General features: G+C 45.3%; 1 protein-coding gene across 4 annotated transcripts in view; it reads right to left on the reverse strand.

Moving 5' to 3' along the window:
• The window catches only part of DAB1 (DAB adaptor protein 1), a 1,133,694-nt gene that overhangs the window by 275,418 nt on the left and 834,911 nt on the right, over nt 1-23,365 (reverse strand). For all 4 annotated transcript variants that reach the window (XM_004751627.3, XM_004751624.3, XM_004751628.3 and 1 more), the window contains one exon: nt 497-699. In XM_004751627.3, coding sequence (XP_004751684.1) covers nt 497-563 — 67 coding nt within the window. In that variant the 5' untranslated portion in view covers nt 564-699. The remainder of the gene's footprint in view (nt 1-496; nt 700-23,365) is intronic.

The following is a 23,365-nucleotide window of genomic DNA, read 5'->3' on the forward strand; positions in this document are numbered from 1 at the left end:
GGCATCGGTACGATTGGGGAATTTGTTCTAAATGCAGGATGGGCCCTAACCCAGACCTCCCAAACCCCAAAATTGTGGGGATGAGACCCAGCATCTGTGTTTTAACAAGCCTTCCAGGGGATTCTGGTGCTGCTGGAATTTGAGAACTTTGGAAACCTGTGAAAGTGAACCCCAAGAGACAGAATGCCTGGGCATAAACAAGGTTGGATAAGGGGGGGGGGGGGCGGGGGAGAGGATTAGGCAGAGACATGCTTGCTGGAGGGATGGGTAGAAGGCATACCAGGAAGGGTTTTATATGTTAGGAAAATAATTTTGGATTTTACCCAAGGCATAATGGTGAGCCATTAAAATATACACTGCGAGTACAGAAAACAGCAAATAATGCTAGCGCCCATTAAAAACCATATGCCATCACAAAGACAGTGCTATAAATCATTCCAGAGATAAAACACTGCACAGACAAATAGCCAGTAAGAAAGGAACAAATCAGCCCTACCTTTCTTTCTGGAGTCTTTCTTGGCGCTGGTTTTCACAGCTACTTGAAGTTCTGTCTCAGTTGACATCCTACTAAATCCTTAGTCCACTTCACACAGATCCCGGGCCTCGGCCAGGCTCATGGAGGACTCCTCTTCAAGACAACGACTCCTCCCTTCAGAAACAATGCTCCGAGCTGCACATCTCATTCACTCCTTCCGAGCGCTGCGAATCAAGCCAAGAAGAACGTTCAGAATCATCACCTTTGTGAGGTTCAACAGAAATTAGTTGGGGGTTGGCAAAACAGACTGTCAAACATACAAAACCAGGAAAACCTTGGTCTCTGTGTACGAACTGCTCCCTCGATGTCATCAAGCCACTGACAGGGTTTGTAGCAAAGGGAATGACAGGTCTACCTGAAACATGGACTCTCAACCTAGGTACATAACTCGACACAGATCTCTTTAAAACTCTGGATTTCCGAGGACAAAACCCAACTCCTTGTTTTCCACGTGTCTTGCTTTGAAGCAGTAGATGTCACCCAGAAAATACAGCAAAGGAGTATTTCCTGAGCAACCCCGTGGAGACATTTCCAACAACAGGGCACCCATCCATCAGCCAAGCTTGATCAGAGCCATGGCGGCTAAGGCAGATCATAGGGAAGTGACCTGTGGTCTCTCCCTCACTGCCAGGCATCAGCGGGGACATGGAGTTGACATACAATTGGGCTCCAAGGGTAAGGTGACAAATGGGGCTGAGAAACTTTCCAGCCAGCCAATTTTTATGTCAGCTTTTTCCTCAGCTGTAAGAGCAAACAAGCATTTAATGGGGGGAGCAAAAGAGAAGAAGCGGGCAGCCACTCACTCCGTTCTTTCTTTCTTTAATAAATATGCATCGCACATTACTAGGTACTATTAAGTCCAGACTCTGTGCTGGGAAGAGAGGATAATGATAATAATGATAATACAACCACTTCAATTACAGCTTCTATATTTACTATGCACTTACTCTATACTTTGCCCTCAGCTACGGGTTGACATACATTATCTCATTTGATTTCAGTTAAACTGAATGAATGTATCTCCGGTGTCGAGTCAACCATCTTTCCCAGTGACCATCTATCTGAGAGTTACATCGGAGAGTTCAGTTGAAAATACACATTTCCCTAGTTATCCCATTTTTAAAGAAAATAAAGATAATGCTGCTGGAAATGGGTCTTTAAACTGCGCAAGCCCGTTCTGAGCTCATCCCACAGACCCAGAATGGTTGAATCCAGAAAGGTAGACCCTGAATGCCAGTTTCTGCTCAAAAAGAACAGTAAACCAAACCTCTTAATCATGACAACTAAGGAGGGCTTAACTAGGTCTAATGTAAAAGCCTCATAAAACTACAGGAAGGCTTTGTGCATTCTAGATTCGTCCGTGTTGTTACAAATGGAGAGAGGGTATAATGCTGAGTGAACTATGTCAGAGAAAGACAAACACCATGTGATTTCACTCATATGTGGAATTTAACAGATAAAACAAAGAAGAAGATAGGCAAACAAACACTTCTATATGCAGAACAAACCCGGGGTTACCAGAGGGGAGCTGGCGGGGGGGGGGTGCGCTGGGTGAAACAGGTGAAGCGATTAAGAGTACACTTAACTGTGATAAGCCCTGAGAACAGCTGGGTCACTCCACTGTACACTTGAAACTAACAGAACACTGTGCGTTTATACTTAAATAAAAAGACAATTAGTAAAATTATAGGAAGGCCAAAGATACTTGGTTTATTCATTTGTCAAAAAGCGATTTTTTTTTTTTTTAAATGATGCTGGCCCTGAATGATGTCTCAACGATAGGAACCAAAGGAAACTACAACTAAGGAAATGGAAAACTGTCTTCCTAGAACGGGGTCCGTGAAATCAAAGACAGAAAACGGGAACCTTCCCTGCCACCCTTGTGCCATCTAGCGGCACCATGCCACTAGCCCTCACCCCCACTTCCCGACCTCTCCCCTGACAGAAGACGACATCCCACAGGAGATGACAGATGACAGAGCCACAAAGCCCTACATGGACATAATTAAATTTTTTAAGAATACTGATCATCTCATGGCCACGCCAGTGATGAAGAACCTACGACGGGCCAGGCCCAAATGTGGGCTCATTCGCGTCAAGAGACAGCTACCGTGCAGCCACCCTGGCTAGGAGTGCGGACTCTTTATTCCTGTCCTCACAGGTGCTCCGTCTAACGAGGATGTCAGGCAGGTAAGGGACTGCAGGACCCACAACCGGAACACACACACACGCAGACACCAGGTACACTGGGACACAAAGGAGCAAGGACTCTCCTTTGCTTGGAAGAGTCACTAAAACTTCTCAGAGGTGGGGCGCCTGGGTGGCTCACTGGGTTAAAACCTCTGCCTTCAGCTCAAGTCATGATCTCAGGGTCCTGGGATCGAGCCCCGCATCGAGCTCTCTGCTCAATAGGAAGCCTTCTCTCTGCCTGCCTGTCTGCCTACTTGTGATCTCTGTCTGTCAAATAAATAAATCAACTCTTAAAAAAACAAAAACTTCTCAGAGGAGGAGCCCTGTACTGTGGGGTCTCAACGAATGATCCTTACGCCAACTGGATAAGAGAGAGGACCCAGAGGCACTCAGTAAGTCCATGTAGAATAAATGAATGAACGGCTGTTTCTGGCAGAAGGATCAGCTGTGCAAAGGCACGGAGACTGGCAACGAACAGCCCAACTAAGAAAAGGAAATGTAAGTCTGCTAAGGAGGCGATGTACCTCCTCACGTCTCCAGTTGTAACTTGCACTGCTACCTTTCTCTTCAATCTTTCTTCTCCAGTCTGCCTTGACATTCTACTGACCCTTCAAGGTCAAAGTATTGTAGGCAGAAAGGTTTTCCGATCTCTCTATTCAACGGGATTTCTCCTTACTTATGCTACAATCCGCTTTTTGGCCAGCTGCCTAGCTTCAGCCACTGATGCGCAGCATGATACTGAGGAAGCTACTCAACCCCCCTCCTTGCCTCAGCGTCTCTATCTCTGTAATGGGGGTAACAGGGAGCTGCTGTGGAAATGAAGTGTGACCACACATGTCACACGCCTGGAAGAGTACCTGGTACCCCTTCTGGAAAGCGCTTAAAAAAGATAAGGCACCAATCATTTCCTGTGTTAATAGTTCAAAGTCACGTGTCAGTGTGTCACCTCCGGTCCATACTGTTATTCTCCCTTTACAAAAGAGGAAACTAAGGCAGGTGAAGTCTTCCTTGTAAAGACACTGCAGGAAGAGATAGAATCTAAGATATTTCCATCGTGCTGGTTTTGCACACAGTAGGTACCTAACACAAATAATAGAATGAGCTGAAATATATAGATTTTACCCAATTTCAAGCCTTCTTAAAAGTTCCCATATAGGGATGCCTGGATGGCTCAGTGAATTAAAGCCTCTGCTTTCAGCTCAGGTCATGATCCCAGGGTCCTGGGATCAAGCCCCGCATCAGGTTCTCTGCTTGGCCGATCAGCAGGGAGCCTGTGTCCTCTTCTCTCTCTGCCTCTCTGCCTACTTGTGATCTCTGTCAAATAAATAAATAAAATCCTTAAAAACAAAAAAGCTCCTACATAAAACTGGATGGGAACTGGGCTGTGTTTTCCCCTTCAACTTCATAAAGCACCACACAGGACCTCTCCCTATCCCGTGGGTATCTCCAGCACTGCTTGTTCAACAAACTGGGAGACTGTGTTCAAGTGTTATAAAGCATTGCTTGTGCATTTCTGAAGAACACCCTGATATCAATAATGAAAGGAAACCAACATTATTTCAAATAAAAACTTCAATAAGGAAGCCGCAGTAAGGAGAGAAGCTACCACAACCCAGGTCTTGGCATCCCCTTTAATTTTCCAAAAGCCAGAGGTTGGGAAAATGCTGTGAGGGAACTCCAAATTATTTAGGAAATTCGTTTCTTTGTAATTAAAGAGATTAAAGTCCCCCAAGGGCCAGGAACCATGTGACAACTGAAATCATTTTCCCCCAGTAAAAGCTGCGAAACCCTATCAGTTAAATTCAGACTCGCCTAGAATTGTGAAATGCTTCAATAATGTTTCTTTGCTCCACACAATCTGCAGTAATTTAATATTCCTGAAGTGTGTCAGGTTTTTTATAATGAGCTCTTCAAATCTAAATGTGAATTATGTAACATTCCACTACAGGCATTCTGTCTGGGGCCCTGCTTCTAAATGTAAAATCCTGTGTTCAGTGAGTTTGGGGGGGAGGGGTTGTGGGGGTGGTTTGTTGGGGAGGGGGGCAAAAAAAAAAAAACACCAAATAAAAAAGCAGAGAAAACATGCAGGCCTTAAAAGTGAAGAAGAAGAAGAAGAAGCAGCAGCAGCAGCAGCATAAAGGCCTGAGCATACATAACAGAAGAAACACATACTAAAATACCTACTGTAACACAAGCTTGTGCTTTCTCTCACCCCATCCGTCCCCCTCATATGATCCTACTGTACAACAGCCAGCATTTAGGCTGGCCCGCTATTTGGCAGGTATGCTACTATAAACTTCTTTTATTCAATCTTTCAACCACTTGAAAAGTTAGGTCTTACTATCAGTTTTCATTTAACAAATAAAGAAAAGCAGAAGCCGGTCGGTAGCTGGTCCACGGTCACACGGCTCTTAAGTAGCACAGCACAGGTCAGGGTACACACTACTCTTCTCCCCCACCTTCCCTCCCCACCAAGCCTTCCAGATGTCCATCAGTTGGCCAGTGGAGAAACAAAATGTGGTCTGTCCATGCAAGGGAATACTGTTTAGCCATAAAAAGGAATGGGGTATTGCTACATGCTACAACGTGGATGGCCTGTAATAACAGGAGGGCCAAATGAAAGTTAAACCAAAAAGGTCACACAATGTATGATTCCATTTATATGAATGATCCAAAACAGATACCTCCATAGAGAGATGGAAAGCAGATCAGTGGTTTTGAGGTACTAAGAGAAGCAAGGAAGAGGGGAGGGGACTGCTTCATGGGTACAGGATCTCCTTTGGGGGTGCTAAAAAGTTTTGGGAACTAGATAGAGGCAGTGGTCGCACAACATCATACACATAATAAATACCCCTGGATTGTACATGCTGAAAATGTTAATTTTATTTTGTGTACATTTCACCTAAATTAAACAGAAACAAAACAAGAAAACCTCCAAGCCATGCCCCACATCCAGCATGTCACTTCATGATATGCTAGGAACACTGCAAATTCCAGTCCAAAAAGATAACCTGGACTTAAAACACAGATGAAAACGCAGTCTTCCCAAAAGGCAAACTTTGGGATTAAAACCTGCATGCCACAACCTGCGTGTTTGGGGACTTAGGCATTTTAATCGCTTTGTCCAAACTATAGAGCACCCCAAACAGGCTATTAACAAGGCACAAGAGTTTGTAACCATCCAGATGAAGAGCCTGTTTCCTCATCGGTAAAATGGAAAGACTACTCCCAAAGATGTAATATTTGGAAGATTAAAGAGTCATATATCTGGGGGCACCTGGGTGGCTCAGTGGGTTAACGCCTCTGCCTTCAGCTCAGGTCATGATCCCAGAGTCTTGGGATCGAGCCCCACATCAGGCTCTCTGCTCAGTGGGGAGCCTGCTTCTCCCTCCCTCTCTGCCTACCTCTCTGCCTACTTGTGATCTCACTCTCTGTCAAATAAATAAATAAAATCTTTAAAAAAAAAAAAAAGGAGTCATATATCTGCTTGTCTTTACATAAAGAAACACAGGATAAACAAGGCAGGGCACCTGGATATCATTTTACTACACAGGGGCATCTGGGTAGGGGAATGACCAGGTGACCCAGTGGAAGGATGGGGCAAAGGCTGATACTTCTGAGTCGAGCTTTTTGCATTATTTCCCCCATTTGGAAGCCCACTGTTCTACACACTTGAAAAAAATTAAATTAAATGCACAGGGGTGGGAAGTGAGGGAAAGGTTCAGACTGGAAGTGGACTGAGACAAATTAATCCAATTGTATCAAATTAACATCACAAACAGTCTCTAAAGGGGTGAGAGAGAAAGAACTAATCCAAATAATTTATGAACACAGAATTTCACCGTTTACACTCAGTCTTCGGCAGGGCCGTAGCAGGGGGAGCTGCAAACAACCCCCAAATTTCTTATATTGGGATTTTTGTGGGGGGGGTATTGTTTTGGGCAAATTACAAAACTATTTTAGATGTCCTACAGGATTAAATAAAGGGGTAAATTCTTTGATGTTCTTGGGAGCCCAGTTCTCACGATGAAAGAGGAGACATTAAATTATGGAAAGGATGAAGCCAGAAAAAATACGAGGGGGATAGACTGGAAATGGGAGATTTCCGGCAAACTCACGATTTATGAAATCCATCTGTGTATGTATGTACACACACATGCATTTATATGCACACATCTCCTAGCTCTGTCCACTGAACGGGTCCAGGAGCCAAGACACCCAAGGAACAACATGATCCCTAACACCTGGATTTTGGTTTTTTACTACTATTCCCCAGTAAAAGGAACCAGGGGTTCTTGGAGAACTGGCTGATTTTGGAGCTGGGGTGGAACTGGTGAAAGATGATCCTGAAATATCTCGTTATTCCAGCAAGTAAGGGAGTGCTCAAGACAAACACAAATGATGGGGGCATGTCACAAGAATACAGAAGCCATCTCGGAGGTGCCGTCATTGGCCCAATCTGGACTAATTTACACACCAATGTCATTTAAGGATGGTAATAAATAATAAACCATGGGGGGAGGGGACCCAACAATCCATGAATCAATACTGATAACAGATAAGAGGAGGAAGGAGGGAAGGCTGTCTTGCTTAGGGTAGAACAGGTACTATCCGGGATATACAGAGGGGGTGTGGGGCATAAAGCCAACATTTTGAAGTCATCAGAATGAAGCTTAGTTAGCAGGAACCATCCATAAGTGGTAAATCCAGGGAAATTTTAGATGAGAAGACATCTGTTGGTCTTCAAGTGTCTTCCCACCTATTGCTTATAGTTGCAAAGGGAAAATGTGTGATTACACAATGGGAAATTGCACAACACCTCAATTAGGTTCTCCAAGTGAACATTAACAAGCAGGGACAGATGGAGATGACGGAACACCCTCAGCAGAGTACATCACTACCATGTAGCATTCTGTCCTGGAATCTAGTAACATCATGCATTTAAAAATTAAGGGGGAGGAGGGGAGTGTATCCTTCAAAAATACAGTAATAAAAGATAAAAGGAAGCTGGGGAAATATCCGTAAAGAAAATACCTAGATATAACAACTAAATGCAACACCTTAGAAGATCCTGTGCTAGAGGCAAAAGAAATACTGTAAAAGGAATTACTGGACCAATGGACAAATTTGAATATAGATGACATATTAGGTAAAAATAGTGTATCAGTGTTATTTATTCAATTTGATAATGTTCTTATGGTAATGGATTAAGCATAAAGGATGAAGATATGTGCAACTTACATACACTTGTATGTATCATATACTTATATATGTACATGCATGCATGTCTGTATGTATCCACATCCACAGAGAATACACAAATAATACAGCCCATAGGATAAAATTTTAGCAATAATTGAATCTAAGGAAAGGGTATGGCAGTTTTTATAGTTCTTAAAAGTATCATTTTTAAACATTTTCCTGTAATTTTGAGGTTATTTCTAAATTCTAAAAAAAAAAAAAAAAAGTTTTTAGAAATCCCAGCTCAGACCCTGGCACACAAAGGTATGTCACAAAGCCAGTTCTGGCCTCACTTTTAAGTTCAGACCCTTTCCAGCTCCCTAGATGGCATACTTTCTAATTCCCAAGGCTAGCTGAGGTTAAAATTAGTTTATGGCTGTCAGTTCTTATTAGAGATTCCAACTTCACCTCAGATCTGCCCAGACTGCCTGACTTGGCAGAAGCCTCTGGACCAAGGTTGTTTGGAGCAGGCCTTTTTCTTCCCGAGCTCTGGACATCCTCTTCATACTTGCCCTCCATGCCAGGAATTTGGCCACCAAGACTTTTCCTCTACCTGCCCAATAGATCACTGCAAGCTCCTTTCATTACTCGGCCAACGCCAGCCTTCCTGGCATCCTCTTCCTCTCCATCTGTGGGGCCACAGATTTAGCCCATCAGAACTTTCCCTTTCTTAAAACATATGTCAAGGCCTACCTGGTATGATCTAGCCCATCTGGAAGATGGCAAAAATTTGCTCATTCTGCACATGGGTTCTCTTCAGGGACAATAAAATTAGGAAAGGGTAATGTTTTGCTGGAACCCAAAGACAACATCTATTAAAAGCCACTAGAGGTATGAGAAGAACAAACATTACAGGAGCGTTAGCAGAAGGCTGGTCAGGGAGAATGCACCCTCACTACTGATGAAAGACCACCATTGCCACAGCAAACACAGAGTCACCCCCTGTCTTGACCAAACCCTTCAGAAAAAATAATGCACTGGCTTTAAAACTCTAAAGGCCCCCAAGTTCATAACTAACCACCCCACCGTAGACCCACTCAAGGCAGTTTTGCCAGACAGTGTGTGTGAAGGGGCAAAATATCAGAGGTCAGAGACCTCTCTTGGCCTGCGACCTCATCTTCCTTCTGTGTCTTGTTTGTGGCTATGTTTACTTCCCATTATAAGAAAATAAAAAACAAAAAGAATTTTAGCTTACAGAAAGCGTTCTAGAAAGCCATTCTCTGTGACAGAACAAAATAAATTAATGAGGAAAAGTGAGTAAAGGGAAACAAATAATTGGAAAAGACGGTGAGGGGAGAAACTAGGATAGAGCCCCAGAAAAATGTGTAAAGTTGCAGAAGAGAGGGTATAAAGCTGTCTATGGGATTCTTAGAGGCCAGAGCAAAGAAGGAAATGTGATCAGTGACCAGTTCAGAGTTTCACAAGGTCCATGCTCAAATAAAGCCTTTTCTTTCCCCTTTGAAACAGAAATGGGGAATTTTTAAAAGGGGAATTTTCATAAAAACAACACTGTGTGGTGTCATGGACATTAGCACTCTCTCTACAAAAAATTGAACAGGGAATTTTCAGTGGTCCTTAATTTATGCTGTAAGTATAATACGAAAGCATAATTTAGTAGTATTGCTTTTAAATAGGGTCAAAACAATGTGACCCAAGTCATTTTAAATTTTCTATGAATAGAGTATGATTTCTGTTTTTTAACTGAAGTGAAAAATAAATAAGTAGGATCTTACTCTACAGCTATCTGGTGGTTTGGCTTTTCTTAGAATTTTCTAGAATTAAAAAATTAATAATATAAATGGTTATCAGTTTACTTATCTATAAAATGGGATAGTGGTGGGTATGACTCATGGAATTAAGTGAATGGGAACACATGAAAGTTATGTGAAAGCACTTTGGGGAGTATAAAATTCTATGTTCCAGAGGGCAAGCACTGTTATTTTTCAGGTATCAGTCAACCTTCAGCAAGGGGATGATAGGAGGCACACAAAATGTGTTTCTTTGATTAATCAAATTCAAAGCTAACAAAAGTCAGAACCAGGTTTCAGCAATATTAATGGAATTTATGTGACAGCAACAATGTATACTTAGGAACATTTCATTTAACTAATGGATCACATAGTTTCATTAAGTTTTTATTGCACCATGGAAAGTCATTACATCAACTTTTAAGAGTATCAGAAAAAACAATTGTATAAACCTAAAATAATCCCATTAGTGTTTTCATTACTTGGGGCCCCACGTTCAGCCAACTTCTAAAATTCTCACCTTTGGTTTTACAAAAATATGAGGGGTGAGAACCTAAAGCAGGAAACTGTCCCAGAGGCTGGGATGAAATCATGCCGATTCTCCCACTGATCACCTATATATCATTAGGCACGTGAGCTACTTAACCATTCTGAGCCCCAATTTCTTCATCTGGAAAATATGGATCCAGTGGGGCCCACAGTCTTCAAACAGGGAACACGCAGACCAGGGAGTGCTGAAGAAAGTCCACTAGAGTGAAAAATTCACACTCTGCCATAACTATTGAAAACTATTTTTATCTTTAAAAAAGGGAGAAGGTAGCTTATTACTTAAATTTGCAGATCAACAGCACATGTATGTAAATTTATGCATAAGAATCCATACCCTGGTACAGGGTGCAGGCTTCAAAAATTATTCATTGATGGGGGGCGACGACCAGGCAGGTGGCAGGTGGCCACTAATAGTGGTTTGGTGGGAGCGACTGACACTGTTCAGATCCTTCCAAGATGATGTTAGCCCAAGAACCATGCCAGGACTGGAGGCAGGAAAACAAGGAAGCAAGCCGGGGAAGCCTGCGTCAGTGGACCCAGTAAGTTTAAAAGCTTGTGCTCTTCAAATTTCCTTTCCAAGTGTGTTCTAGATAAATGAATCTTCAGGAAAAAGGAAGCAGCAGCAGCAGCAGCAGCAGCAGCAAATACCCCAATTCCTTCAGCACACAGCCATTAATTCACAGTTTCTAGAAATCTAATCAATTCAACACACATTTCCTTCGCACCTACTGTGTGCACAGTAGCCCCTGTGCTCCACGCTGGCACGACTGAGAGACACTGAGAGACACGTCAAGGCCTGGCGGCTGCCACACCCTCCTAGGGCCAGGCACTGGCCTCAGGCGGCACTCACTCCTCTTCCCCAGCACTCCTCCCGATGGGGCACCTTCTTCGGGGGCATTTTGGCCAGGACCCGATTTCTTCCTTTAACCCCCTTAGCCAAATGGGGAGGCAGGCCACACGGTTTATTTGCTCATCACCAACCAAAAGCCCTCCTCTGTCATCCCTGGTCCCTCTACCGCGTGTTTGAGGAACGGGGAACTCCCCCAGTTCCCTGGGGTCTTGCGGGAAGAAAAGACACGTATTTAATGAGGCCCTCCCGGTGAAGGGGATTTTAAATAAACAAACGCCACATCTGGCAGCTTCACGTGCTGATTTACCTGAACTATATATATACTGCCATTATTTACTCTCCTTTCCACAGGCTACACTTCATTAACTTCAGAGTTGACAATGGGGAAAGACAGGCACAGGAGCCCGCCACCTGTAAACGGCGAGCCCAGCCGGTGTGCACTATGTCCCCGAGCGGCCCGGTCTGCTGGGTGGTCCCGGGGCTGGGCTCCTCCGGAAGCCGGCACATCCCAGCAGCTGTCTGGATCACAGGGGCTGTCAGTGGGCTCCTCCAGGGGCAGCCCTTCCCTTCCCATGGCTGCCAACAGGTGCCAACTTCTCCCCGCCCAGAGAGCCAAGAGAGGGGTGGCGTGCTTTCTCCTCTCCCTCATCTCTTATTTTAATTCTTCTCTCTCTCTCAAACACCTCATTTTTACCACCTTCCTTTTGAGGGGGAAAAAAAAAAGGGCCCATCATCTTCCTTTGCTTCCTAATGATTTGCTAGTTCAATCTCAATTACCGTAAAATGGGATACACGGATGGCTCAAATTTTCTCCACAAAAGGATCTGCACTTGACTGGAAGCAACCCAATTTCCACAATTATCTCCCTCACAAAAAGCACACACAACAGTGCTAACCGTGGGGCTATGTTTTCCTGAAGCCGTAAATAGGGATGGATGCGCTGACAAAGGAGCTCTTTTGGGTTTGTTTCCTGATTTGTGAATGTATTTATTTGAACCTTCTCACAGACACATAAAAATTCAATCACACTTGGCAAATACTGAGCAAATCACCAACACGGAAAGCTGTTTCCTCTCCGTGCAATTTTCTCCTCACTGCTAAACCCTCCATCCTCCTCAGAATGGCAGTCCGAACTCCCCCCACGGGGAAGGCTTCCCGGACGGTGTGCACCCTTCCCTGTGGTACAGCAGCCTTTATAAAGGACAGAGGCAGGACAGAGCAGAGGTTCCCCAACTTTGTCCCACACTGGCATCACCTGAGGGGACTACCAATGCTCGCCTGTCACCCTGGGACTCTTACTCAACTGGTGTGAGGGGACACCTGTCCACTGGGATGCTTAAAATCTCCCCAGGTGGTCTGACTGCTCACCAACATCTGGGAAGTACGAGCATCTTCAGGGCCAAGCATGATCCCACTCCCTAGTCCCTAGGTTTGGGCCCCTTACTGAACCCCCAAGTCTGAATGCATTCACTGCAAAATGGGAGGACCCTGAGAATACACACACCTGATGCAGGGCAGGTACCATGTGACAGAAGCCACATAAAATGCTCTTCATGTATTGGTAAGGGCAGTGGGTAGGTGGGAAAATGCCCCCTGCCCCAAGATGCCCATGACCTAATCATCAGAATATAATTTAGGTGATTTAGATCCTAAGAATTTGTGCTTTTGAACAGATGAGGTCTCGATGAGATCTGAGCCTGTGAACTAATAAGACCTGCAGACACCCTGCCCGTAGCCTGCATCTGGGCTGGATGCGAACCTCTGGGGGGCAGAGGACAGACTGGGTACAACGGAATGGGCCCCGCAGATATCCACTCCCTATTCCAAATCCCAGCTGACTGCACCAGGAGCCGATTCCTCAGCCAAGGACGATCCACCGGCTGACCGAGCAGCCACGACTTGGCGTGGCAGGAAGAGGTAGAGCCAAAGCAGATAGAGGTGATAATACACACATTCTCTCTCTCTCTCTCAAGAATCTGATCGCATTAATACAGATTCTGCCCAGCGGCAATGGGGCCAGGAGTGAAAAGACGCACAGGGAGAAGCCAGGAGGCAGCAAGGGAACAACTGAGGAGCCGGGATGAGCGAGCCCAAGTACAGATGAACAGAAGCCACCAAGTAGAAAAATATCTATACAATTAAGAGAGGGAAACAGATCATCTTCAGTAGAAGCAGTCACTGAGGGCGCCCCATGGCAGGGGAGAAGGATGTCCTGTGCAAAGGCAAGAAGAGAACCCAGTCCTAAGAGAGCGCCAGGATGGGGACTGTTATGAGCTCTTACCCCCGTCTCTTCGAGGCCATGGCAGAGAAACTCCTCCCTTCCTCCATGCTGTGTGTGGCCTGAGAAGGCTGCCCATCTCCTTCCTCGGAGGCCCTACAATGAAGAGCCTGAGAAATACTCACCAATACCTCTCACCTGAACCCTTAAAGACATCATGATTCATACTGTGACAAAGACAAAAAACAAACAAACAAACAAAAAATCACATGAACATCACAGTCTCACAGACTTGGCCTGGGTTTTCAAATCACGGCTCCATGAAGTCCCAGAGGTGTGACCTTCGGCAAATCCCTTGACGTGTTTGAGCCTCAAACTCTGTCTCTGTAAAGCTGGGAAACCTTACCCCTAATGGCTGCTGAGCAGAATAATTAAGATAATGTACACAAATTGCCTGGTACTACAGGACGTAGTCATTACACATTGTTTGCCTTCCCATCCCACGATTTTGTGTGCATTTAATTCTTTGAGAGGAAAAGAGGAAATTTTCTGTTATTTCCTATACTACATGCCTATTAGTTTTGCAATACCTGCCTGTCAAAATGAATCAGGAAACAATGACCTAATAAAGCTCTGTCTGCTAGGATATAAAATCGAGTATGCTGACGTATCCTGACCTTCGGGCTCCCGTCTGGCATGCCTCCCCAAACTCCCAGCTCGGGGGCTTCTCCTCACTCGGACCAAGGGCTACAGCCACACTAGGGGAGTCAGACCCTGGAGCACGCCTTGGTCATGCAATGCCGCACCTCCTCGCCTCCTCCAGCTCAGCCCGCATCCCACACCACACTGGTCAGTCGATGCCAAAGTCAAATCCGAGGACCATTCCAGAGAAGTCAGTAAAGAGATCATTAACACAAGGGTAAGCTGTGTTTGAAGGAAACCCTATAGGGCACTGCAGTAGCCTATGGACAGGAGAACAGAGTTGTTTGTTCCCTTCTCCTGGGCCTGACGGGGGGAAAGAAAGGAGAGGTGACTGGAACCAGACAGAAGGTAGAGAAAGTTGCCCTGAAAGGAGCACTGACCTTCAGCCTAAGATATAGCAGGCCCCAGTCAACTGTGCCAGAAGAATGCCAAAAAGAACAGACCATAAAGACTTCACTCCCCTCCTTCCTGCCCCTCGGCCTCCTGCTGGGACTCCGCGCTGGCTACTGGGAGAGGAGGCCGGGGGGCCGGGCGGCCCGTGGATACTGTCCACACAGTGAGCCTTCTGGAGGAAGGAGGACAGGGAGAGAAGCGCAGGGATGACCCCTAGAAGGGCCAGCAGAAGAGAGCCAGCGCAAGGTCCAAGGGAAGAGCCCCTCCTCCATGAAAAATGTTGCCACAGCCCATATTCTTCAAAACTCCTCAGGAACCTCCTAACTCCTGCCTCCTTGTGGCAACAGAATATGGGAGGGGGAAGGGGGAAGGGAAACAGAACCGACTGCGTGCTGTGGTCTGTGCTAAGTGCTGTACACGCCTCATCTCATTCATCTTTACAATCCGGGAAGGCAAGGAGCATTATCCCCATTTTGTAGCAGTGGAAACTGAGGTAGAGAACTGATGAAACACCAGGCCCAGGTCCCATTTAGAACCCAAGTCCACCTGACTCTGAACAACACGTTTCCACCAAACCATCCCGCCTCGCGTAAGTCATCTTTCTGTAATCCACCTGTATCTTGTCCGTTCATGAGCACGAAGGCTCGGAGGCCATAGACGGTCTTCTATTTATCTCGCATATCCTCTTGCCCTGGCTATACGGATGAGATGCAAAAAAGTCCCACAAAAATAAACCGTGAAATAAATAAAATCACAGAATCTTTGAAATCCCCACAATCCTATTTTTCCTCAGTTTAAAAATAACCTGTTTTGCCATATATTCAGAAGCTTCTCTTCCCTCTTTTAAACAGACCCATTTTTTTTTTTTTTAACACACATCTCATATGGGGATTCACAACTCATCACTCCCACAAGAAATACCCCCAGGCTCCTTGTCTATTCAGTCAAGCACTTGGTAAATTTGGAAAACAGTTTAGATTAATTTCTGCCTGCCAAGTACGAGGATGCTGGGTAGCCTTCTCCTAGACAAAGTTTTATAAGAACTGTTATGCTCATTTCCTTAAGCACATCCAACAAGATTTTTTTAAATGGACTCTGGTTAAAGTCTTTACGACTAATAATGAACCCAACAAAATGCTTACTAATACAACTGTGGCAGTTCTGTACATCCACCCTACGTGAATGGAACATGTGAGTTATTCTAAAAGTGCCTCAAGTGCCTTCCTGACATTTCATCATTAATTCCGTTTGCCTTCACTTTGGGGTAGCAATGGTGAGCTGGTGTGAGCTCCGTGTGGAGGTGGACGCCTAAGGTCCAAACAAGGGGCTGCCTCCATTCCACACTCACCTCCCAGGCTCATTTGATGGGAAGACAAGACTCCTTAGCAGAACCCAGCAGCAGTCAAAGGAAAGGATTTCCAGCTTTGCTTAGGAGGGCTGCCCTCAGGTCTCCCTTCTGTCCATGCATTCGTTTGACATTTCCTTCCCAACGACCCTCACAAGTTCCATAGGTCCCTTCCTTTCTGCACACTCATTTCATCTTCCTAACAAACCAGTAAGTAGGCCTGTGATCCCTCCTTTACCATGGCTGGACAAGGAGAGGAGATGGGCCATAGGTTTCTCAAGCTAGAAAGGGAGGAAAAGAGGATGGAATCCATGTCTTCTGGATGCTAAGTCTTTTTTTGTATCTTGCAAATACCTGACTCCTGATTCTGTATTATGTTTCCTTATAGATTACCAGCTCTAGGGTTAAAATTGTATCTTGGGGAGGGGAGTAGGGGCCAGGATTGGGAGATAGTGAGAGGGCAAGCTCTGTTGGTAGTATGTTAGCAGGTCCCAACCCACCCCTGGGGGTTCCCAGCTGGCAAGACCACACTTCTTACTCTATGGGTTGACTCTAGGCCTCTCCTCTGTTCCCTGTCAGCTGAATCTCTGTATCTGTGCATCAGCACCAGGAGCAAGGACTTTGGGGTCACTGATCCTAATCATGATGTGTTTCCCCAGGAATGATGACCTTCAGCCTTTGGTTATTCGAATTTACAGCCTAAATTAGGAGTATTCTTGAAGGATACAAAGATCAAGACAAAGATAACAGAATTAATATTCATTAGCTTCCAAGAGCCAAATTGATACATGAATTACTCCTGATTTTTGATCAGATATAAAAAGAGAGCTGGTCTTAATTAGGTCCCCATTAACCAGTGATTCCCAGAAGGCCACCACCTAGTCCTGCAAACAGTCATTCACCAAACACCTGTGACTCTCTGGCTATTACCTGCTAATACCATCCGAGGAGGAAGGGATATATGATCACAGGAAGCAGGAAAGGGTCTCTTCCCCCAGGAATTCCAGGCGGAAACACCCACCAAAAAGCATAGAGTTATAAAAAATGGGGATAACAAATACTCCTTTGAAAAACTTCATGAAAGCTATATCCCTTCCCCAAGTTCAAGAACTTAAGACATAAGGTGAGGGAAAAAAATATTCAAAGGTGAAATGTAAAACCAATATTTTAAAAGCACAATTTAAAAACTGTCAATATGATGTACAGTACTTTTCATCTTCCACTTTCATCCCACCATTTTTGTTGGCACATGGCCATAAAATCATAATAAAGTTTGTCGCTTCTAATAGGATTTTACAGCTAAAAAAGATGTGTCCCAATAAAATTCTCTTAATAACCTTGGAAAGACACAAAGTAAATATGAACCTTGATTATTACTTTAAAGACGAGAAACTGGGGCCCCAGAGAAGACAGGTGTGCAACCAGAACTCCGGTGGCCATAAGTAGCCGCATCCAAATTAAGTTCAACGTCTTTAAGTGTTCAGCCTAGAATTTTAAAGTTGGACAGGATCTTGGGTATCCCCTCAACCAATAGCCTGGAGTCTTCATTTTGCAGTGAAGAAACAGGTCTTAAAGAGACTGGATGGTTTGCCCAATGTCATCCAGGTAGCGAATCACATGGAGCAATTAACCAGGTCACCAGACCCTTCGTCCATTTCTGACACAGTGATCCAACGTGTACACCATTCATAATATCACAGAAAGCACATAGAAAGCACTGTCATAGCTCCCATTCCTAAATCATTTCTAACACCATTACTTCTACAGGATTCCTACTCTAAGAACAAATTGTTTTTGAAATATTTCAAAAAGCATATAGAGAACCTTTAAAGGATTAAAAGATGGTCAGATTTCTGCACACACTGTAGAAGGAGCCCTCCGTTCACAATATGATTTACCAAAACTCAGCTACTCAGAGTGACCATCTAGAAAGCATTTTCCCAGAACTCCAGGCACAGGCGGGAAAGAGCTCAGAGAACCATCCCCGACCCAGGGGAAATAACCTCAGCATGATAAAAGCAAACAAAATCTAACAACTTGAGCAAATTAATTTCTAATAAAGAGCTCTACTCAGAGACGGGAAAAAAAAAAAAGTTAAATTAAATGTTACATTACCCCTGTGGTCATGTTACAAAACACAGCTCCTGGAGACAGCTGTCCCGGCCCTTGTGGAAGCTCAGAGCCACCCCACAAAGAAGGAAGGACAAAGTACACAGCTGGGATCACAATTACAGAGTCACCGGGACTGCCAGAGAAGGGGCCTGGCAAGTGCGATCACATGCGGAGAAGCAGTTAAGTATTCTGCCACCAATGTCATGGGGGCAAAGGGCATTCAAACACTGGCCCCCTCTCCTCCAAATGCATTTCTTTACTCATTCCATCAACATGTCCTTTCATTTACTGACTGCTGGCTGTCTGCCATGCATTGTTCAGTCCTGGGGTTCTAGCTTTTGTCCTAGGGGGAAGAAGGCAGACCATAAAAGGAGTAAGTATATAGTAAGTCAGATGTTGGGAAATGCAATGAAGAAAAGTAAGTACGGAGAGAGGAATGAGAAGTGCTGGAAAGGGAGATGTTTTTTAAATGAGTAGTCAAAGGAATATCTTGATGGAGATTATACGGCATAACTTAGAAGGTAAAGGTGCATGTCATGCAGATAGTGATCTGGGGAAAGAACACTTCGGGCAGGAACAGCAAGCCCCAAATCCCTGAGGCAGAAATGAGTATTTTCCAAGAGCAATAAGGTGGCTAGCACGGAACAGAGGGGAAAGGAAAGAGCTGGAGGCCAGAGCCAGACCCTGGAAACAGAACCACAGGGTCTTTGCTCTTAAGGAGACCACAATCTAGCAGTAACTCTGCCCAGAAGGCTTGGGGGGGGGGGTTGGTTTTTTTTTGTTTGTTTTGTTTGTTTTGTTTTGTTTTTAAGATTTTATTTATTTATTTGACAGAGATAGAGATCACAAGTAGGTAGAGAGGCAGGCAGAGAGAGAGGAGGAAGCAGGCTCCCGCCAAGCAGAGAGCCTGATGTGGGGCTTGATCCCAGGACCCTGGGACCATGACCTGAGCCGAAGGCAGAGGCTTTAACCCACTGAGCCACCCAGGCACCCCCAGAAGGCTTGGTTTTTCAGAACTGGTTTCGTTGGTCACTAGCCCTGCAACCCTGGGAGAATTGAAATTTCTATGAGGTTCCACTTCCCCATTTGCAAATTAGAACAATAATAATCTCATCTCACTACCCTACTAATCCTACTCCCTAATCATCCCTTGAGATGATTTCAAAATGCTGGATTCTCATGCATCAGTCTTCCTCCACGCAACAACCACAGGGGTTTAATATTTCTAGCTCCATGTTACAGACAAAAACCAATGCAAGAGGTAAGTCTTGCTCAGGAAAACACAGGCAGTGCTATAAGTAGGATTTGAACACAGGTCGTTGGGATTCCAAAGGCCTTACAATGCTGAGCTGCTTGTGGTATGGCCCCAGGAAATTGATGGCTAGAAGTGAAAAGCGGTATGGGAAGGGCCACATGGCCTTGTGATGGCTGTGGTTGTCCTAATGACGCAGTGTGTTTCACGGGACAGTGGAACAAAGTGCTCTCTCCCACCTAACAGTTGGGCAGTCCACATGGGCACGCTCCCTAACACACAGGTGCTGAGATTACAGCTGTCTGGCTTCTCTTAGTGAGTCTGGGTTCCAGAGGTATGATCCTGCAAGCAAACTGAGGCAGCCATCTAGGTCATCAAATCTCCCAGACTTAGAGAGTCAAACTTTAAGAGGAAAAAAAAAAAAGAGAAAGAAAGAGACAGAGACAGAAAGACCTCAAACTCTCTGTAAGTATCTCACAATGACAAGGGATCCCTTCTCAAAGGCTTCCTGCTTCCAGGCCCCCTAAAAAGAGAGGAAGGGAGATCAGTTATGCTGATCAGCACATGTTTATGGCATGTTTATGGCACTGGACCTTGCCCCCAATAAATCAAGACTCAGTTTAACTCATCAGAAGCTAACATTTTCTGGTTGCTTTTCTCCCTGGACCGCTCACACGGTTTCTCTCCGATAGCATCTATACCCGGGAGAGGATCACCAGCCGACACCTCAGCTCAAGCCAATTACTGGATCCTGACCGTGCTGGTATGTTGTCTGTGCTTATGTATCTTTCCAACGTTCTTCCCAGTTGACTGCAAAATAGTGCCAGCCATAGTGTGATGAGGAGGAGGATGAGGAGGAGGCCGACAAAAACCACAGAGACCACTGAGGTGAGGTTAACTTCCACAGAGACCACTGAGGTGAGGTTAACTTCCACAGAGACCACTGAGGTGAGGTTAACTTCCACAGAGACCACTGAGGTGAGGTTAACTTCCAAGCTGAATTCCGGGCTTCACTGCCACTTCACCTCTCACCTCACCGCCTAAATGCCTCATCTCTGAAATGTGAATGATAACATTATCTTGTTGTGTTATTATTACAGAAAAAAAAAAGTATGTGAAGTCCCTGGATCACACTAGTTCCTCAGCAACTGAGAGCTATGATTCTCCATTAAAATAAAGCTAAATAGGGGCGCCTGGGTGGCTCAGTGGGTTAAGCCTCTGCCTTCGGCTCAGGTCATGGTCCCAGAGTCCTGGGATCGAGCCCCGCATCGGGCTCTCTGTTGAGCGGGGAGCCTGCTTCCCTCTCTCTCTCTGCCTGCCTCTCCGCCTACTTGTCATCTCTGTTAAATAAAAAAATAAATAAATAAATTTTAAAAAATAAAATAAAATAAAGCTAAATAGGGGGCGCCTGCCTGGCTCAGTCGGTTTAGCGTCTGACTTGGGCTCGGGTCACGATCCCAGGGTCCTGGGATCGAGTCCCCCACTGGGCTCCCCGCTCAGGAGGAGCCTGCTTCTCCCTCTCCTTCTACCCCTCCTCCCATCCGTGCTCTCTTTCTCTCATGCTCTCTCTGAAATAAATAAATAAAATCTTTACTTAAAAAAATAAATAAATAAAACAAAATAAAATAAAGGTAAATGAGATTATGTAGTATCTGTCCATCCATGAGCTCACTTGATCCCCGCAACAAACCCCCAGCTCCTAACCTGGGAGTCCTTCCACTTGGTAGCTGGTCAGAAGCTAGAATCTAAAGCTAAGAGAGAGTTTAGAAATGATCTACGAGTTTCATTTTACCAGGAGGGAAAGTGAGGCTCCAAGAGAGGGCATATTATAATATTGCCTAAGCAATTACCTTCTATAATAATTCAGAAGCCTCTTCCTGATGAGGAACTCTGCCAAAGACAGCAGGGCACGGACGAATGCGCTCGGGATCCAACTGAGTTGTTGTGATACCCAGAATCATATCCAAAGGCTTTATTAAAACTCCATTTCACACGGGCGGGTGGTGGAAGGTGCCCTGTGCCTTGCATGCAAAAGGGCCCGTTTGCACTAGACTCTTGCTCTGGGAAACGAAGGCCAAACTCACCGCACATGCTAGCTGGCAGAAGTGGCTGGTGGGCAGAGTCCTGTGTCTGAACTCCCACACCGCTGCTTTCCACCTGCTTCTCCACTCGCGTGTTATCTGAGGCATCCAAGAGGCCTGGCCCACACTTGGTCTAACTAAACAGGGGTCCTTCTGCAGGACTGAACTGTCCATTTTATCAAGGCAGGACCGGCACAGTCTGACTCGCAAGGACACTCTCCCTCATCACGACCCAGCATGGGACTGGGCGTCTGTTCAGCAATCCGGGGGGAAGGTCCCCTGAAAAGTAGTTTCTGTGCCTTTCTGCCTCATTTTCCAGGAGCACACTGGCCATGAAAATTAAGGAGGCAGGGCCCCATTTCTCGGGCACCTCCTGTTTCTGGGGAAAAAAATGCTTCTATGAAATGTTAGAGAGGGTAGGGTAAAGCCAGCTGAGGACAAGCCTTCAGGGCATAGGCGAGAAAGCACAGGGGTTCAGGCCTGGTCTGTGCCTGTCTGCCCTGGGGGCTCTGAGCAAAACTCCAACTTCCCCAAGCCCTTTCACACTCCTTACACTGTGACCTCCGGATGCCCCAAGTACTCCCTCTGCAGCCCCTTCATCCATGAAAAAAAAAAAAAATGTTAATTCTATTCAATGGCTACAGCTCATCTTCTTTCTGATTTGAAAAGAAATTAAAACATCTGGGGGAGAGGGGTGCTCCTAGAAGTACTGTGAGCCCCAAGGCACTGTGCTGTGCTATCAGCCGAGTTGGCCATGGTTCCTTAACCAAACGATGGAGCTGATGGCACCTTCCTCTCACCACGTTCTGAGCGATTGTGATTTAATCTGGAATGCACTGGGCACCACGCCTGGTGTCCAGCGGGCACGCAGGGGCGCTGGGTATTATACTATTGCTACTACTCAAAAAATGTAACTTTGCCATTCTTCAGCGAAAACAGGATTATGAGCCTTTCGGAAGAAGAAGCATGACTTTGCTCCCTCTGTGATCTACTCATTTATCAACCCCTCAAAATCTCCCTAGAGCTGTGAGCACAGAGCCATCGTTTAACAGACGCACATCCTGAATAATGACAATGAGCTTAAAAGGAAATATTTTCCCATCCAAGAGAAACTTGACCAAACTGTCTTTATTTGCTATATATATTTTTTTGAAAATATAAAAATATCAAGAGTTCTTAAAAAACAAAAAACAAAACCAGGTCCCAGGATCTATGGGTGGAACCTGCGGCTGGGGCCGTGAGGCTCTGGGAAGTCCACCTAACCTGGAGGGTCGCCCGCAGCTTTGCAGGTGTGACACAGTCTCAAAGGTGATGGGACCGCTCCTTCACCCTGTGAGCCTCAAAAGGAGCCCTTTTTCTCCATCAGGGAACGATGTGAGGCTCACAGATTCACTGAGCCATTTCCCAAGGGTTCCCGCAGAACCTTCTATTCCTTAAGAATGCTCTTTACATGGGGTGCCTGGGTGGCTCAGTGGGTTAAAGCCTCTGCCTTCGGCTCAGGTCATGGTCTCAGGGTCCTGGGATCGAGCCCCACATCGGGCTCTCTGCTCAGTGGGAAGCCTGCTTCCCCCTCTCTCTCTGCCTGCCTCTCTGCCTACTTGGGACCTCGGTCTGTCAGATAAATAAATAAAATATTTTTAAAAAAGAATGCTATTTACAAATAAGGGATGGGCAGATGAAGGTAAAGACAGATGGAAGGCAGGACAGAACCAACCCATGGCTAAACAGTTCTGAAAGTACTCCTAACGCAGTGGTCCTCAATTACTTGAAAAAAAAAAAAATACAGTGAATATTAGTGTATTAAAATCTCAGCAAGATCCTCTGATGAAGAAACCCCTTTTCCCTCGATGACCAGAAATCCCAAATTTGTTTAAGCCAATTTTTGCCCCCCTGGCATAACTATAAATATCCCATCCAGTCTGAGAAATGCCCACCCTCACCATCTTTCGGTTCTTTGCACTTCTGTATCTTTGCACACTGTTCCTTTTCTTGGTCCCTTCTTGTCTCATAAGTCTCCACCTCAAATTCCACTTCTTTCAAGTGCCCTTCCCAGATCGTACACCCTACGGCAGCCTCTCCACGCCCCTCCGACCAGTGTCTCTCATTTCAACCTCTCTTCATTTTACAATAGTTATTTCATCTAAAACAC

The sequence above is a fragment of the Mustela putorius genome, unplaced genomic scaffold (assembly GCF_011764305.1).
Source record: "Mustela putorius furo isolate JIRA1106 unplaced genomic scaffold, ASM1176430v1.1 tig00003853_pilon_pilon_pilon, whole genome shotgun sequence".
NCBI classification, from domain to species: domain Eukaryota; kingdom Metazoa; phylum Chordata; class Mammalia; order Carnivora; family Mustelidae; genus Mustela; species Mustela putorius.